The 20128-nt window shown below is 39.7% G+C and overlaps 1 protein-coding gene across 3 annotated transcripts in view; it reads right to left on the bottom strand.

Annotated features, from left to right (window-relative positions):
• LOC136864205 (vezatin) overlaps positions 1-20128 on the bottom strand; it is a 305967-nt gene that overhangs the window by 224022 nt on the left and 61817 nt on the right. For all 3 annotated transcript variants that reach the window (XM_067140895.2, XM_067140894.2, XM_067140896.2), the window contains one exon: positions 10078-10197. In XM_067140895.2, coding sequence (XP_066996996.2) covers positions 10078-10197 — 120 coding nt within the window. The remainder of the gene's footprint in view (positions 1-10077; positions 10198-20128) is intronic.

Here is a 20128-nt window from a genome sequence, read left to right on the forward strand (position 1 = left end):
CTATAATAGATCAGGTGATGGAAGAGGAAGACCGACAAGGGAAGAAAATGACAGGATGGATCTTCAAGAAAGCAGGAATGAGTCAAGAAGATATGTTGAGGAGTTGGCCAAGAAAGGAGTATCGTCAGACCAGTGGAAGTATGCGATTCAACAAGGGAATCAGGACAGAAGTCATGGAGCTGAGAGTGGTGAATATCAGGCCCATAGACGTAGAGAGGAATCTGGGGGGTTGAATGTAAATGCCCCAAGGTTCTCGATGGAGGGAAATGGAGCTAAAAAAAGCCAAAATGTAGTACTACAAGATAGTGTGACCACAGGATGTCACCATCGGGATAATCATGGATGGGCAATTGCAACCATTGATTCTTGGATAGCTAGACCAGAAGACCTTGTGGAGGATAAAGACAAACTTGTGAATAATGAAGTAAAGAAGTTACCTGTTATTTATGTCAGAGTTGGGAGTCTGAGGGTCAGATGTTTGGTGGACACTGGAGCCAGCATTAGTGTGGTATCACAAGTTTTAGTCGATGAATTACAGAAGAAATATCAAATACCAATTATACCAGTAGCGTCAGTTAAGATTCGAGGCATAATACCAGACAAAGTTACAACATGTAAAAGTCAAGCTTATGTAGATGTAGAAATTGGAAGATGGAATTCAACATGATTATAGGGGCTGACTTTCTCCGAGAATTTAAGGCAATTATTGATGTGGAAAAGGACGTAATAAATTTCAATCTCAGTGGTGATCAGTCAGAAGTTCAGTTAAACCAATTACCAAACGTTGAGGGAGAAGGAAGAATTTGGTTGGCAGAACAATTGGTGGAAGATATAGTTAGAAACATACATCAAAATCAGGATGCTATTCTAGAAGAGTTCGAGGAAATGATGTTCGCATTGGAAAGGGAGACTGAATTACCAGATTTCGGCGACAAAGTCAAAAATAAAGTATCAGAAGCTATGATAGGAGATGAAGATAAGTCAAAATTAAAGGGAATTTTAGGCCACCATAAAACAGTATTCGGATCCAAACCGGGGAAGATTCCATGTTATAAATATGAGCTGAAAGTAAATAGTTGGGAACCGTTTAAGCAAAGACCTTACCCAGTGGCAGAAAAGTTTTACCCTAAAATTAAAGAAGTAATCAAGGAAATGGAGGATAACGGTCTGATATCTAAGACACCTACACCATTTTTGAATCCCTTGGTGATTGTTGAAAAACCTAATGGAAGCATCCGTGTTTGTTTGGACGCGAGGGCCATAAATCAACGACTTGTGCCAGAATACGATCAGGCCCCTCCTATCAAGGAATTGTTGAGAAAATTTTGGGCAAACATTACTTTACGACTATCGACCTGACATCATCGTATCACCATATTGAAATGGATGAAGCTACTAAGGTTTTGACTGGATTTTTATTCGACCAACAGACGTATATTTTTAACCGATTACCTTTTGGTTACAAGATAGCTGGTTCTGCTCTGATCCGAGCCCTAGATAAGAACTTAACGCAGGAAGTCAAAGATTCTACGGTCAGATATGTTGATGATATCATGATCGCAACGGAGACCTTGAAGGAGCATTTTGAAGTATTACACAAACTTTTGGAAAACTTAAATCGTGCAAATTTTAAAGTAAATCTTGAAAAGTCCCACTTTTGTCAAAGGAGTATCATGTTTTAGGTCATATTGTGGACGGCAATGGCGTCAAACCTAGTCCTGTAAAGATCAGATCCATACAAAATTTCCCCAGACCCATGAGAATCAAACATATCTGCCAGTTCTTTGGAATGTGTAACTTTTTCTCAGACCATTGTCCATTGTATACGGAAGTTGTTGCGCCTCTTCAGAATTTGTTAAAGAAGGATAAGAAATGGAAATGGGATGAAAATTGTGAAAATGCATTTTTGAAGATGAAGGAATTATTAGCTAATAGTGTGAAATTGGGGTACCCAGATTTTGGAAAACCATTTATAGTTCAGACAGATGCTTCAGTTGTGGGAATTGGAGCAGTCTTATATCAGGAGTCGGAAAACAAAGATCACAAAGTGAACTATTTGGCCTTTATGAGTCGCAAATTGCGGTCTCACGAAATTAAGTACACTACGACGGAGTTGGAGATGCTTGCCATTGTTACAGCATTGGGACATTGGAGGAAGTATATTTATGGCTATCCCCCAAGAAGAACGCAAAGTAGTACACTAGTCAAACGCAACTCGGCTACACCAACAATAATAAACATAACACCATTGCACAGCTACAAATGGGAAAGGAGCCATTACTTTGAACCCAATTTTACGGACGCCACAGGACAACAAGATTTGATTCTAACATAAGGCAACATACATAGCAGAGATGAACATATTTTAGCCGAATTTTATCCATACATCTAGCAACTTTTTTTAAAATTGGAAAGTGTTTTATCCCACATGAAGACTAAATCTTTTACTCATGCAATTTTACAACCATATCTTTTAAACTCCAAGAACAGCAGCTGAGTGTACAAATGTAAATGGGACTTAAATACGAGGGTTGATGAATTGACCAACAAGCAAGACACGAATGTTCATGTGCACGAAATGTTTTTATATATTGTATTTTATCCTGTACATATATATATATATATAAGTTAGTTTAAGTGAAGATATGTTTTATACACTAATTTTAGGACCTCAACATAATATTTTAGACATACAGTTGCAATATTGTACATACTGACATATATGCCAATTCACGATAAGACATGCCCCATTTGTATGTAACTAAATGCACATCATCATATGACATTCCTTTGACAATGCAATTTAATCAAAGCTTCAGCATATAAATATGTATTCATGGTTCAGCTGAAGATGACCTTGTATATGGGGTCGAAACTGGTCCTGTAGCATAATATAAGCAATAAAAAAACAAGTATTGATTGGTGGAAATTCTTTCCTATTTTTAATTGTGTAATTCATCAATACGGAAATGAAGATTATAGATTACGATATCCTATTATTATTCGGAGGACGGATCATAAAGCTTTAACATTCCTTTTCAAGACGACCATGTCAAGCGAGAGGGTTAGCCGATGGGGCTTATTTGTTCAGCAGTATGATGTTACAATTGAACATTGTGCTGGCAAGTTAAATGTAATTGCAGATGCGTTGAGAAGAAATCCTGAACCTGGAAAAACAGAAGTAAATTTGATTGAAATTACACAAGAGGATAATCAGTTTTTGGAAAAGCTTAGGAATATTTCGGAAGCACAAGAGTTATGGGATGAGACCAAGAAAATGAGGGATTATTTTCAGAAGAAATTGCAGTCTGGGACAGTTGAATATAGAGAAGCAGAAAAACAAGCTATAAATTACAGTTTCTTTAATGAGATACTTCACAAATTCATTAATGAAGAGCATACGAAATTGAGGATTTTTGTACCACCACAGTTGAGATGTGAATTGATCTGGCTTACACATCATGCGGTAGGACATGCTGGGATTGACAAGGTGACGGCGACCATCAAAGAAACCTTTATTTGGCCAAATTTGAAACACATGGTGCGGAAAATTATAATGACGTGTGATATATGTCAGCGAATTAAACCTTGTCCATTTCTAATGAGACAAATTCCTAGGCCATTGTTACCCTCTAAGCCTAAAGAGTTGTTTGCGAAGGATTTTTACGGCCCTTTGCCACGTGCTAGTAGAGGATTAAAATATATCCTGGTATGCGTCGATGGGTTTACAAAATTTGTGATATTATGTCCTATCCAAAGAGCAACCACGAAAGCCGTTATTACTCAAATAAAGAACAAAATTATACGTCAGATGGGAAAGCCGGAATTTGTATTAACAGATCATGGGATTCAGTTTACATCCGAAAACTTTAAAAGGGACATTCAGAATTCGGGAATAGGACATGTACTCAGCTCAATTAGAAATCCTCAGTCAAATCCTGCTGAGAGAATTATGAGAGAGATTGGGAAGTTCTGTAGAATTTATTGTCGAAATGAACATTGGAAATGGATCAGAGTATTGCCTATCATAACTGAGAGTATCAATTCAACGATACATGAATCTACTGGCCAGATACCTGCTGATGTACACCATAATGAGTATCCGAAAAGACCATGGGAAGGTATAATCCCGTTACCAAGTCATCCAAGACCTTCACATGAGCTTTGCGTCCAGAATACATCTCAACATCTGAAGGAACAAGCTGAACGACGCCTACGAAGAATGCGCAATAAGAGGTTCCACCGCAGCCTACGCGTGGGAGAATTGGTTCTCGTGAAGAAACCTGCCGTCTCAAATCCTAGTTCAAAATTCTATCATAAATTTGCTGAACTTTATATTGGGCCATATGAAGTCATACAGGACTATGAGAATAATTCCTACAAAGTCAAAAACTTGGAGACAGGAGCTGAAAGCACTTATAATGCTGCATTCGAAATTGTATTACCCCACAAGAAGGAATATTGACCAGGAAACAATGGTAGTCGAAGACGATCTTGAAGGACATCCTGAAGAAGATGGAGGAGAAGAAGAAGACGGTGGAGAAGACAATGTAACGGAAGATGAAGGAGAAGATGTCATGCTAACCTACGATACCACTGAAGAAATGCCCAGAGGAGAAATGGATGAAAATGAAAGTTCCAACAGAGAATGTGCCTGTGAAGACTTAATTAAACTTAGAGGAATGATGGAGAAGGTGGCTACTAAGTTAACGATGGATAATAGTCTTCTTAGGGAAGAAAACTTGAGCTTAAAACGTGGATTTTGTTAAGAAATAAATGTAAAGACAATGATAAGTTTGGAAGATGTGTGGTTGGTAAAATCACTTGTCAGCAATTTTTCCAAAAAGAAAGTAGGGGAAAGATGAGCCCAATTGGCTCATAGCATTGTCTTAAAATATTATAAATTACAGGAAAGTATAAGGGAATGGACTACAGTTTAATTAGAGGACGGATGTGTGACGCAATTTTGCTTGGCCAAGCTTGGAGCTAAGTTCAACGTGTCAGGGTCATTTGATGACGCAATAGGAAGTAATGGAATATTCCGTGAGGTGTGTGATCAAGGTACTCAGTTTTAAGTTGGCAGCATTTTCGAGTAGCGAATAGCAGCATAGCAAGTTTGAAGTGATGGGGGAAAAGTAAAGGTGGATGCCGTACTAATGACCTATAAAATTAATTAAATCCACCAAGGGACAATGTGAAATCAATGTTAAACTCTCCCGTGGATGAGAATTAAAGACGGCGTATTTCTAATGATTTACTGTAATAAATAAATGCAGGCATACATGACGGGATATTACACCACTGTTGATGGGGTTCCCCGAGCTCCGTACCCGGAAGCTCGTGTGCAGGAAGAAGACGCGTGCCGCTCTGAAGACTCACTCTGCTACGTGAATTTGAATGGCTCGGACGGAAAGCGCATGGTGATCAACGCGGACTAACAATCTTGAGCATTTCTCAGTCCATTAACTATAATTGTCGATAGGATACAACGGGATCCGATAGACTACATTTCCAAATGAATAACGATGGAACATCTTGCAGAATTTGGGAAGGCGATTTTACAATATTAACTGTGACAAAGTAGAAAGACCGGAACGAGATCGATGCAAGGACGCTTTGCAGTGCCGCGTGTTAAACTCGTGAAAAGAGCAGAGACAAAGTATTCATTATTGGTGTAAATAAGTGTTTAACGTGCTATTATAAGTTACTTATATATGTGTTTGTGTGTATTTTAGTGTGTTAATTCGTGAAGCCATGTGAATTCATTAAAGCCTGCAAGAATGAAGAACATGGTCATGGAGAAAGGCATTGGTTCACGTGTTAAGTCCGCCTATATGATGGCTAAGTTCATCAAGGGGCCGACCTGAAACCATGAGGCCGTGGAGCTGAGTCTGGAGCGTCGCCGAATCGATAAGTACCCTGATCCATTATATCTGGCATGTGCATGATTAGCTGTTAACTTGTGAATAATTTCATGCATGACAATTCATTTTATACACTGACTGACAGAGCAAATGCAACACCAAGAAGGAGTGGTCAGAACTTTATGCCAATTGCAGGGTAGACTGATGTCACTGAGGTATGCTCATGATGTGAAATGCGCCGCTGTGCTGCGACGTAGTGAACGATAAATGGGACACGGCGTTGGCAAATGGCCCACTTCGTACCGTGATTTCTCAGCCGACAGTCATTGTAGAACGTGTTGTCGTGTGCCACAGGACACGTGTATAGCTAAGAATGCCAGGCCGCCGTCAACGGAGGCATTTCCAGCAGACAGACGACTTTACGAGGGGTATGGTGATCGGGCTGAGAAGGGCAGGTTGGTCGCTTCGTCAAATCGCAGCCGATACCCATAGGGATGTGTCCATGGTGCAGCGCCTGTGGCGAAGATGGTTGGCGCAGGGACATGTGGCACGTGCGAGGGGTCCAGGCGCAGCCCGAGTGACGTCAGCACGCGAGGATCGGCGCATCCGCCGCCAAGCGGTGGCAGCCCCGCACGCCACGTCAACCGCCATTCTTCAGCAAGTGCAAGACACCCTGGCTGTTCCAATATCGACCAGAACAATTTCCCGTCGATTGGTTGAAGGAGGCCTGCACTCCCGGCGTCCGCTCAGAAGACTACCATTGACTCCACAGCATAGACGTGCACGCCTGGCATGGTGCCGGGCTAGAGCGACTTGGATGAGGGAATGGCGGAACGTCGTGTTCTCCGATGAGTCACGCTTCTGTTCTGTCAGTGAGTCACCGCAGACGAGTGTGGCGTCGGCGTGGAGAAAGGTCAAATCCGGCAGTAACTGTGGAGCGCCCTACCGCTAGACAACGCGGCATCATGGTTTGGGGCGCTATTGCGTATGATTCCACATCACCTCTAGTGCGTATTCAAGGCACGTTAAATGCCCACCGCTAAGTGCAGCATGTGCTGCGGCCGGTGGCACTCCCGTACCTTCAGGGGCTGCCCAATGCTCTGTTTCAGCAGGATAATGCCCGCCCACACACTGCTCGCATCTCCCAACAGGTTCTACAAGGTGTACAGATGCTTCCGTGGCCAGCGTACTCTCCGGATCTCTCACCAATCGAACACGTGTGGGATCTCATTGGACGCCGTTTGCAAACTCTGCCCCAGCCTCGTACGGACGACCAACTGTGGCAAATGGTTGACAGAGAATGGAGAACCATCCCTCAGGACACCATCCGCACTCTTGACTCTGTACCTCGACGTGTTTCTGCGTGCATCGCCACTCGCGGTGGTCCTACATCGTACTGAGTCGATGCCGTGCGCATTGTGAAACCTGCATATCGGTTTGAAATAAACATCAATTATTCGCCCGTGCCGTCTCTGTTTTTTCCCCAACTTTCATCCCTTTCGAACCACTCCTTCTTGGTGTTGCATTTGCTCTGTCAGTCAGTGTATTTCTTTTATTTTACTGTAGCAAGGATAGTTAGTGTTTAGGGCGTAAATTTTATACTGATGCCTGGGGGAGTGAATATGTAAATAAGAGGCGTGTGTTGAATATGGTCTTCATAAATAATGAAATAATATGTGTGTATTAATAATGATCTTCTATAGCGATAAAAACGTGTGTGAAATATGGTTTTCCTTAGTGCGCGATCTTCTGATAAATACCAGCGTGTGTGTGAATATTTAAAGTGATATAGGAGGCAATCAGTGTAAGTTTTTAGTGAAGGGAATAAATAGATTAGCATAGCATGTTGCATTCAGCAAGATCGTCGAGAGGAATTTCATTTACATGTAATTAATCTCATTTTTTAAGGAATTTCATTGACCGAAAGATTCGAACCTTGGTTATTTCGGCACATTACAGTGAAATTTGAGAGTGTATGTCATCAGTAAGTAATATGTGTTGTTAACCAGTGGACGAAAAATGTGCTGTAGGGAATAGGTTTCATCATATAATTTATTTGAATGGTAGGTAGTCCAGTTTCGAAGTAGAGCCTTTAAGACATAAAATGCCAGCAGCAGGGGACGAACTAATGAGATTGTGTAGCGCAATATATGAATAAATACCGGCATAGTGATATACATGTTTCTTAATAATGTTGAGCGAGGAATGTAGAATTAAACACGTGACATATGGAACAAATAATGTGCACTGAGAGTGTTATATATAATGGTTCCTGTTCGCCCAGAAAGCAAGGATATGAAAGATGATTTTGAGGAAATATATGAGTTCATTATAGCGGAGAGAGAGAAATATTAATTGGGTGCGGACGAGTTGAAATGTCATGTTAATGAAATGAGCGAGGCGCTTGAGATAAGGTAGTCGCCCGTGTCGGCATGCTGTGTATTAGAGGAAAGCAGACAGCGTTGGCAGGGTCTTACAAGTAAAAGAATTAAAGTCATTCATAATATAGTCCTCTTTGAGGAATTTAGGACAGCACATTGAAATTTAAAATAATAGGTACACTTCGTGACAGTTCATTGTGGCGAGTGGAATGATAGGTCACTGTAATGATGCTCTGCTGAGGGTCGAGTTCGATGCCCGGCCAAGGTCAATGAATGATGATTTTTCCCTGTTTATTTAGTTGACTGATGCTGCGTTTGTTTCAATGTTATATGTTCTACTGTGTGTTGAGCAATGCAAATTCTGGTTTGCAGTTGTATTATTTCTTGTTAATGTGTGAATTCAGTTCACGTATGGTTGATTTTATTTGCGACAATGAGGTTCTGTCCCATTGTTTTTAGAATCAGTGTAGATTAATTTGTGTATTACAATAGTAGTGTAGGTTTCTTGCTACAGAGTAGGCATATGTTATACGTATTATGAAAACAGCTGATTATGTATGTGAGGGATATTTATAATTTAAATGAATCAGTGTAGTAAATTAATTTATTTATGTCAGGGTTACTTTCGATTCGCGCGCGCGTTCTATATTATCAGCATTTATAGGAGTGGAGGATGTTATGAGAAAGAGTAAGTCAGATAAATTTCGGACTTAAATAATATTAGGAATTATTTTATAAATTATTGAGACAAATAATTTAATAATTTAACAAATTTTGGACTTCAGGATTATCGGATTTTAGAAAATGTAATTGAATAATTTAATGATTTCAGAGGTAACGATTATAATGACATGATAACCTCGAATTTAGTGAATAATAATAATTTAATGAATTTAATTAATTGAAATGAGGAGTTCACGAATTATATGGCGAATGTTGGATTTAATGACTTCATATAGCTTCATAAATTTCAGAATGGAAGATTGTAATAAAGTCAATAATTTAATAATTATAATTATTAGGTTCATAAAATAGTGATGGAATAATTTGAAAGTATGGAAAGTAAATACGGATTAAGTGATTCAAAGAATAAATGGATGAAGTTTTGGTTTTATATTAACGATTTCAAAGGTCACTCTGACGAGCTAATGAATGTTATGATGGTAAATTATAACAACATTTGTTTTATTATTAATAAATTTGAAATATGGTGTTAACCAGATATGATTGAAATTGAATTGAATTAAAATTGGAGGTATTGGAGTAGAGTAAAGGTGGTAAATAAAATAAGATGTAATAGGAATCAAATTAAGTAATGTGTCTGGAAGAAAATTTGAATTTATGAGTCATGTTGTTGATACCTCATAGTCAGAGTTGACAAGAAAAAATTAGAAACATTATTTTGGTAATTTACATTGATTAAATTCGTAACAAATGATGGCGTGAGGAGTGTCTCATAATAAATGACAATGAAATTTGAACAGAATTCAGATGAATCGAATGATGTAGAGTGTGATGTACAAATATTTCGTCCAAAATTTTGTTGATTTGTATAGGGGTATTGCTTTGCCAAAGTTTAGAATTCCCTTTCAATAAATCTGTGTTTGTAAAAGGTTCTCATTCAGATCTCTTTATTTTAATTATTTTTCTTCTCTTTTATCCTTCCTGCCTAATAATTTTAAGGTTAGTTTATAACATCCGAAGATGTCTCTGTGGGTAGTACCCAGTCAGCGACCCTGTGATAGTCTTATGCCGGTGCCACATTTCAAAGGCTGGAAGGGTGAAGGGTTGAATATGAACTTTATCGTGCATAATATTAAAAAAATACATACCATGCTATTGTCAGGGGGTTTCTGCCTATTTTCATGCAGGCAGTTTGATGATGCTCCTCTCTGGATTACATCGAACTCCTTGAAGCCTATATCCTTTAGATACTGATGTAATTGATCACCCTGCAAAAAAAGAAAAGGAAAAAACACCATCATCATCAGTCTTTTCCAATGAAATTTACATAAAAGAACAGTACATATGTAACATGGTTTGTAATCTGTAAACGTATCATTGTGATAAATTTTTATTACTCCCGACAGAGTATCCATCCATACTACAGAAAAGTTCACATGAGCAGTGATAGACTGGTACCATTCATCATTTTCTTAGATAAAAGTTATTATTTTAGTATTACATCAGAATTTAAAAATAATTGTTCAAATTGTGTTGATTAGCACATCATTAGGATAAAACCTAGTCCAAGTAGTACAGGGTGAGTGGACTATCAGTGAGACAAGGAGAAGGGTAGCTTTATTTTTTTAAATGCAAATACATAGTAATTTATTAGATAGTCACTAGTGTCACGAGTCCAATCTCCAACTCTTGTTAGCTTATACCTTGTACTCCTTACAGTGCACATTTCACAAATAATCTCCTCACCCTGTAGAATTCTCAATTCTCTATTTTAAAATGTTAACACTTCTTTCCACCAAATTTACCCACGCCGTCGTAAATTATGCATACCTACACCTTATTCTGATAATCTATAGACACCAGACACTCTTAGCTAAAAGTTCTAAGGATGTTTGTATGTCCTCCAAACATTGGTTCTTAACTGAACTGAACTATTTCAGGAATTATGTGACGACAAAAAGAGCGGCGCAAGAGAGAGGTGAATTATTGTATCAACAAGGTATTGCCTTTAGGAAAAGCATGAATGCATGAATGAATGAATGAATGAATGAATGAATGAATGATGTATGAATTAATTAATAAACTGAATTATACACTACCAAAGCCACATTTTGATTATTTTCAGCTGCCTACATTATCACAGCAGACAGTGAAAAGGAAGACGACCGGGTGAGTAGGCCATGCGGTTAGGAGCGCGCAGCTGTAAGCTCGCATCCGGGAGATAGTGGGTTCGAACTCCACTGTTGGCAGCCCTGAAGATGGTTTTCCGTGGTTTCCCATTTTCACACCAGGCAAATGCTGGTGCTGTATCTTAATTAAGGCCACGGCTGCTTCCTTACCATTCCTAGGCCTTTCCCGTCCCATCGTCGCCATAAGACCTATCTGTGTCGTGACGCAAAGAAAAAAAAAAAAAAGAAAAAAAAAAGGAAGACGGGTTATTTAAGAATGAATATCAAAGTAGTTTACTGTATGTGAAAATCAGCATGAAATTAGTAGAGTAATACTAAAGATTAGTCTATGACTGTATATGGAAACTGGTGAAGTGGATGCTTTCATTTTGGCATTATATGATGAATCAAATGCAAGTATTTGAGATGGATGGTACATCCAAGCAGCAGAAAAATCGGGGACCATTAAAGTTTACTGTGTTGATGGGGTGAAAGTTCATTTTGGGGATCACTGTAAGTATCTAGGTGTTAATATAAGGAAAGATCTTCATTGGGGTAATCACATAAATGGGACTGTAAATAAAGGGTACAGATCTCTGCACATGGTTATGAGGGTGTTTAGGGGTTGTAGTAAGGATTTAAAGGAGAGGGCATATAAGTCTCTGGTAAGACCCCAACTAGAGTATGGTTCCAGTGTATGGGACCCTCACCAGGATTACCTGATTCAAGAACTGGAAAAAATCCAAAGAAAAGCAGCTCGATTTGTCTGAGCGATTTCCGACAAAAGAGTAGCGTTACAAAAATGTTGCAAAGTTTGGGCTGGGAAGAATTGGGAGAAAGAAGAAGAGCTGCTCGACTAATTGGTATGTATGACTTTTCCGGCGTTTGCTCTATTAACCAGCGTTTCGTCTTAGGTCTGACACTTAGACTCTTCAGAGTGGGATGTCAGACCTAAGACGAAACGCTGGTTAATAGAGCAAACGCCGGAAAAGTCATCCATCTAATTTTGATCTGATTTTTTATATGCTCTATTGGTGGAAAAGAATCTAATTCCCTTCATGGGAACTTAGAATTTCCATTTAAGTGGTATGTTCCGAGCTGTCAGCGGAGAGATGGTGTGGAATTACATTAGTAGACGAATAAGTTTGAGGCGTTTATAAAAGTAGGAAAGATCACAATATGAAGATAAAGTTGGAATTCAAGAGGACAAACTGGGGCAAATATTAATTTATAGGAAGGGGAGTTAGGGATTGGAATAACTTACCAAGGGAGATGTTCAATAAATTTCCAATTTCTTTGAACCCATTTAGGAAAAGGCTAGGAAAACAACAGGTAGGGAATCTGCCACCTGGGTGACTGCTCTAAATGCAGATCAGTATTGATTGATTGAACTTTTCCAGTTTTTGGAGATGCTGAGGTGTCAAAGTTAAATTTTGAGGATTCTACAAAAAAAAATTATGTACGATTTTTTTTTTCTTTTTACAAGATGCTTTACATGGCACCAACACAGATAGGTTTTCAGGCGACGATGGGACAGGAAAGGGCTCGGAATGGGAACAAAGTGGCCGTGGCCTTAAGGTACAGCCCCAGCATTTGCTTGGTGTGAAAAATGGGAAACCACGGAAAACCATCTTCAGGGCTGCCAACAGCAGGGTTCGAACCCACTATCTCCCAAATACTGGATACTGGCCACACTTAAGCGACTGCAGCTATCAAGCTTAGTGCAAGTGGAAAAACTCAGCAGTGAGGTACTAAACAGTCAACAGGTAACTCAACACTTAAATGGTTAATGAAACCTATGTTAACTGTGAAAAAATTAAGGGTTCTCTGCAAGGATGGAAAGAAAGGCAGCAGAGTTCTATGATGGGCTGTATACATAACTGACATTAAGAAACAATGAACGTATATTTTGAGGATGGTCGGAGGCAGAATTTGAGCCAACTTGAGAAGTAGCAGAAGATGGCAGCCAGCAGGTGTCTTGTGGTGACAGTTCTCCAACTCATATTTGTATTTTGTGTAGTCAAAAGCGCGGTAAGAACCTCAAAACTGTGCATAAAACAAACATATAATGAAGACTATCTACACATACTTGCACATCCAAAAGAAGAGCTCCCGGTGTTAACGAAATGTAAATCCTTAACGTGGTGTGAAAGTGGGGGATGGTGACTAGCTACGACAGCAAGGCAGAGGGCACCTAGGGGAGTGCGGGGCTGCCAGACTGCCTACAAGATTATTACATCTCATAGTGCTGTCTGTAGCTCTAAACGGAGATGTAGAGACGAACCCAGGACTCACCCATCCAGGTGTGTATGTTATGTAATTCTAAGGGTCGTATTAACCAGCTATTTGTTACATGTATTACTTGCCATTAATCACCTCGGGTTTAGAATCGTGGCACTGTTGGAATTGCTCATTACCACAGTTCTCCGAATAGTTTCTTAACATGTCATCAAAGAGTGTACACTATATAGTGTAAATAGTGACATAACTACCAAGGAAAATGACATGTTCACCATACTCTTTCAACGCATACAGTTTAAAGAAAACTTCAAGACAGCAGTTCCTGAGATAGAGTCTCAGGGCACTAAATCCAGCTATAGTGTACATTGGAGAAACACTTTTGGACCCACCCGTTCACGATGGAGAAGTGTTCCCGGACTTGTACATCCTGTACTGGAAAGATCGGACCTGGACATCATGGGATAGAGTGCTTATCGCCAAGACTGGAACCGTGTCCTGTTCGCTTGAAGTATCCTGAGACTGATGCAGAGGACGTGTGGGTAAAATTTACAAGCAATGCTGCAAAGTTTCTCGTAGGATCAGTTTATCAAGCCCCGAAATCAGTACAGCAAATGAATGATCAAGTGTTACAGTCACTCAGTAGTGTGCAACCCAACCAGCACAAATACAAAGCGATTTATGCAACAGGTAACTTCAATCTAGATATAGACTGACAATGTTCAGTTCTTATTCCAAAAAATCCTTTCACGAACAACTTCCTTACCGTATTACCTTTTTTTTTTTTTTAACCGCTGAAAACAGAACCTAACCATATCACACCAACTCAACGCATTACTATAGACTTTCTCATCACCAATCAGCCATCCTTAGTGTAGAAAATTGAAGTTATCCCAGGTTTCAATTATCAATCAGCTATTACCGTCACACTTCACCTCAAAAAGCCACATTCGAAGAGCACGGCAAGGACAGTCCACAATTACAAAAAGGCCGAAAGAACTATATATTCGTTCAAACTATCATGAAAGTAATAATTTATTCAATTAAATAACACAACAGCCTGTAAACTTCGATTTAAAAAGAAGTTGAAGATAATACACGGCTCTTCACTGGATAATTACGGTTCTCAACAGTCTTTGGATTGTTGACAATTGTTGCTGCATTCCGACTAGATCAAACAGTACATGCACAGGGTAGTTGTGTAAACAAATACAAAAATCAGCTGATTACTGTATTCCCGGCATACTTTGTACTTTGCACCGTCGTTTATTCATCAAGCGAAAGTTAATAATCAAATTCCTACATCCCAATAATATTGCAATTCAAGACCCCAGCGTAGTTTTGACAGAAATTATTGTAGACAAACTCTTATTTTTGAGCATTTAAGGACACTTATTTTCTGTCCTGCGTAGTAGGAAAAATAATAGTAATGCACCAGCAGTAAAAATCATTTAACCACATTTCAGTTGATAATTGTAGTGCAGATACAGTACCTACAGTTAGATAGCACCGTATCTTGCCTGCTATATTCGTGTGTATCTATTAGAGCATAATAAGTTTAAATAGTACTAACAATAATATGTCTCAGCATTTAGCTTTCTTGGTAATCTTTGAGTAGTTCTTGCAAATTTCAAACTTTTAATTTAATTTCTGTTCGAGCTTGGTAGTAACATACGGTATTGTAATTAGTATACTGAACATAGTTTAAAATTATTGTAGTGTACTGTAGTATACAAGTAATATCTATTAGAAATTAGCATGCTTATTCTATTATTGTAAAATATTTGTGTAGTAGGCGTATAGTAGTGATGACAGTAGAAACTCTTACTAGAATTCTGTTGTGATTAGAACAGGATTAACTGCAGTTTAGAATTGTGTAATTCTTGTGTATTCCTTTCGGTATTCAGTAATTAACAGCAGTTTTTATCCTGTTAGGGTGTTGTAGGATAAAAATAGAGTACAACTGAGTAGAATTGTAGTGTAGTGTAGTAGTATATTGTCGTGTAATCTTTGTGTATTATCCTACTCAATATATCTTTCCTTTCATTTTTCTTGCACATAATAATTCTTTTCTTTTTTCCTTTCATTTCATATTTCCGTAAAGAACGGCTAAAAAATGCAAGTATAGGAACTGTGGCTGTGGCCAGGCATTAAGGAATATGAGGGGAGGAGTTGGAGAGTTTGAGGGAGATAATTAGGATTCTCTCAAAAGACAGGAAGGAAGGTAGGCCTCTCTCAAACAATGTACAGGATACAGTAAGTGTAAAAGAGAGATGGGAAGGAAAAGGGGGAATTGTAGAAGACAGGTGGTCTAATGTTCTAAGGGAAGGACACTGCAGGCTAAGAGCTCCATTCAGGATCAGAAATCAGGACAGGTGTCTGGGAGAAATCAGTACGAGTCACTGCAGGTAGAGCAACAGAGGGAAGATGAGGAACATCGAACTGTTAATGAGAAGTATGGAAGTAGGAGGAAGGGAAATTGTAGGAAAGGGAAATTTAGAGTAGAGGATAGGAAAATTCAGGTGGAACAGGGTCATGGGAGGGATAAAATGGAGGAGGAAGTAGCCTCTGCAGCTGTCAGTAAAGATAGCGCTGACCAAGAGGTGAGGGGATCAGTTGAGGTGGGTAGGGTTGAGGATTTTGTCATGGGGGATTCCATTGTAAGACATGTCGGGAAAGTGTGTGGAAGAAAGGGAACCAGGGTAGAGTGTTACCCAGGAATTATTTTGAGGCAGATGTTGAAGAAAGTAGAAATGAAGGAGGAGGGGAAGAATGTGGTAGTGTTTCACGTTGGTACAAACATAAAGCAAGCTGGCATAAGTACCAACATAGTTGGGGATGTGTGGGATGTGGTAAATGCAGCACAGGTGAAGTTTAAGGAAGTGGAGATTGTTATCAGTGGAATACTGTGTAGGAGGGATACTGACTGGAGGGTGATTGGAGATTTAAATGAGACTATAGGGTATGTGGGAAACTGGGAGAGAGAGATCTCTAGATCCTAACGGGTGGTTAGGAAAGAGGGATCTGCGCTCAGATAGCCTTCACTTAAACCGCAGTGGTACATGAAAGTTATTGATGTATACTTACCAGAATTTGTAATAGGAGTTGAATCACAGCTGAGAAATGATATAATGGATGCAGAAATATTCTCACGGAACTGCAATGTGTATCATAGAGATAGGATAGGAATGGTAGGAGGAGGAGTATCATTCTGGTGAAAGAAGAATTTGTAAGGTACGAAAAATTTAAAGATGACAAAGATAACAAACATGAAATTCTAGGTGTAAGGCTCATCTCTAAAGATAATAGGCAACTTGATGTCTTTGGAGTGTACAGACCGGGAAAGGGTAGCGCTGACAATGATTCAGAATTATTTGATAAGATAATCAGCTATGTGGGAAATGACATGGAAAGGAATGTGATTGTAGCGAGAGATGTGAATTTACGAAATGTCTACTGGGAAGGTAATGCGAACGACAGGAAGCATGACCAACAAATGGCAAATAAGTTAATATGGGAAGGACAACTGATTCAGGTGGTGATGGAACCAACCTTTTCTTTTTCCTAGTTGCTTTACGTCGCACTGACACAGATAGGTCTTATGGTGACGATGGAAGAGGAAAGGGCTAGGAGTGGGAAGGAAGCGGCTGTGGCCTTAATTAAGGTACAGCCTGGTGAAAATGGGAAACCACGGAATACCATCTTCAGGGCTGCCGACAGTGGGGTTGGAACCCACTATCTCCCGAATACTGGATACTGGCCGCACTGAAGCGACTGCAGCTATTGAGCTCAGTTGACTCCAACTAGAGTATGATTCCAGTGTACGGGACCCTCACCAGGATTACTTGATTCAAGCACTGGAAAACAATCCAAAGAAAAGCAGCTCGATTTGTTCTGGGTGATTTCCAACAAAAGAGTAGCGTTACAAAGATGTTGCAAGGTTTGGGCTGGGAAGACTTGGGAGAAAGAAGACGAGCTGCTCGTCTAAGTGGTATGTTCTGAGCTGTCAGTGAAGAGATGGCATGGAATGACATTAGTAGACGAATAGGTTTGAGTGGTGTCTTTAAAAGTAGGAAAGATCACAATAAGAGGATAAACTGGGAATTCGAGAGGAAAAATTGGGGCAAATATTAATTTATAGGAAGGAGAGTTGGGGATTGGAACAACTTACCAAGGGAGATGTTCAATTATTTTCCAATTTCTTTGAAATTATTTAAGAGAAGGCTAGGAAAACAACAGATAGGGAATCTGCCACCTGGGTGAGTGTCCTAAATGCCGATCAGTATGATTGATTGAACTTATCACTGTTCCTTCAATATCTTCCCACTCCAAGCTCACTGGATGCCAGAGACATGGACTTAGTATGGAATGAATGATGCGACACCTTTTTTCGATGTGTAGACCAGGCCATACCTATAGTAACCATTTCGCATAAGAGAAATTCTCCATGGATTACTAGAAACATTATTAAACTGATCAGGTAAAGGAATTTGTTGTATAAAAAGTGGAAAAGTTGCACCACCGACCTTACCTGGGAGAGGTACAAGAGAGTGAGGAATGTCATGAAGCAGCTCATTCACGAATTGTGCAACAATTATGTCCTTAAAATAAGTGAAAATAACAAGGAGATGCGGAAATTCTTAAAAATTAAATGTGGCAACTCATCACCTAACTCTTTCTACGATAATGGTAAAATTGGAAATAACCCTCAAGAGATCTGTGAGACTTTCAGCGACAGTTTTAAGGAGAACTATGTTAAAGCCAAATACAGCCAAATGCACTGTCAACAGACTAATTAACAAATGTAATCTTTCATAATAAAATATAACAAACATAACAAGATCAGATACACAGCCTACTAATAACAATTGTCCAAATCGAAAACCATGAGAATGTTCATGTTCATAGCCAAGATGGGTCAAGATGACTGTATAATCCCTTCACATCAACAGCTTATCTTTAAGAGACTATTTACACCCCTCTCAAATATGCTTTTATTTGATGCTATATCAAGCACTTGTCTCCTATTAATATTGTTAGTGTGTTGGGAGACAGATTAGGAAAGATCATTGAAGTATTGAGTGCTGAGTGTGGGGAATGTGGAGAAGTTCTTTTGGTTCTGGTGGAGCGGGAAGGAACACTGAGAGAGAAGAGTAGTAAGAAATTATACATATCTTGCACAGTACTATTTAAGTATATTGTAAACAATGTAAATAATATCTCATCTTAAGATAGGTCTAGATAACATTTTTTTATGTACATGGGGGCTCACCCTTTTTCTCTAGACCTTCCATATTTCTCAACAGACCTGTGGTAAATAAATACTAATACTTCCTTCCTGAAGCCATAAATACACTTATATTCATAAAAACCAAAATACTTTGAAAGACTAGAGATAGGAAGTTCACATTCACAGGACGTGAATTTGATATGTTCTGAAAAAATGGTTAGCATTTGAACCGTGCCGGCCTTCAGGTTCAAGGTCCACATCAATATCATGGTGCACCACCATCGACAGGTAAAATATGCTTGCGGCTCTCGTTGTCGCTATAAACCAAAGGTAATGGATCAGTGTGACTTGAGCAGACATTCAGGATGCCTCGCACACATATGGAAGAACTGTACCATCAAATGAGTGGGTTTGAAAGAGGGCACATTATTCGCACGAGAGAATGTGATGCATTCATCCGGGAAATAGCTGCTCGTGTGGGACGAAGTGTGTCGGCAGTGCAACGGGTGTGTACAGAATGGTTCACAGAAGGCCGTAGAACATGACAAGACAAGTCTGGTCGCACCAACCAGACCAACCCCCCAAGAAGATGAACACCTCATCCGAATGGCATTGCAGGACATATCTGCGTCCTCCTCAGCTCTGGCGCAACAGTGAAACACGTCGTACACTATCAGGAGTGACAGTCTGTCGCCGTTTATTACAGTCTGGGTTACTGGCGCGTTGTCCACTTCTCTGCCTACCTTTGACTAATGTGCATAAACATGCTCAACTGCAATGGTGTATGGATCGACATCACTGGGGACAGGAATGGCAGCAGATAGTGTTTTCAGACAAATCCAGGTTCTGTTTATTTGAAAATGATGGACCCATTTTGGTTCGCTGCAGACGGGGAGAAGCATTGACTGAATTCGTACAAGACATACAGCGCCAACTCAAGGCCTTATGGTGTGGGATGCTATTGGATAAAACCACAAATCACAGTTGGTGCGTGTCCAGGGCACTGTGACCAGTTTGACCTACGTGAATGACATCCTGAGACCCGCAGCCATACCCTTTCTACACAACACCCCAGATGCCATATATCAGCAGAACAAAGCGCGATCACATGCTGCTGCACGAACACGTGCCTTCTTGTTGCCACAGGATGTCAGACTGTTGTCCTGGCCCACCCGATCACCAGACTTGTCGCCAATCGAAAATGTGTGGGATATGGTGAAACAACGGGTGCAGAGCTGTGACCCAATGCCAACCACCAAAGACGATGATGATGATTGTTGTTTAAAGGGGCCTAACATCTAGATCATCGGTCCCTAATGGTACGAAGTGAGACTAAATGAAATGACAAATTAAAAACCCAAAATCCTCCACTGACCACAATTCAAAACGTGAGAACGAAGAATGAATGTATGGATGGATATGAATTTAAAACAATCAGTGGAACCGACCCATGTGCCTCACATGCACAGAAGCTGGCGTAAAACAATAGTATTACTGACCAAAGGACTGCTTCTATAGCACGATACTGAATCTATGATGCTCGTAGTCGAAAGGAGTCCAAAA

This window comes from Anabrus simplex, chromosome 2 (genome assembly GCF_040414725.1).
Source record: "Anabrus simplex isolate iqAnaSimp1 chromosome 2, ASM4041472v1, whole genome shotgun sequence".
NCBI lineage: Eukaryota > Metazoa > Arthropoda > Insecta > Orthoptera > Tettigoniidae > Anabrus > Anabrus simplex.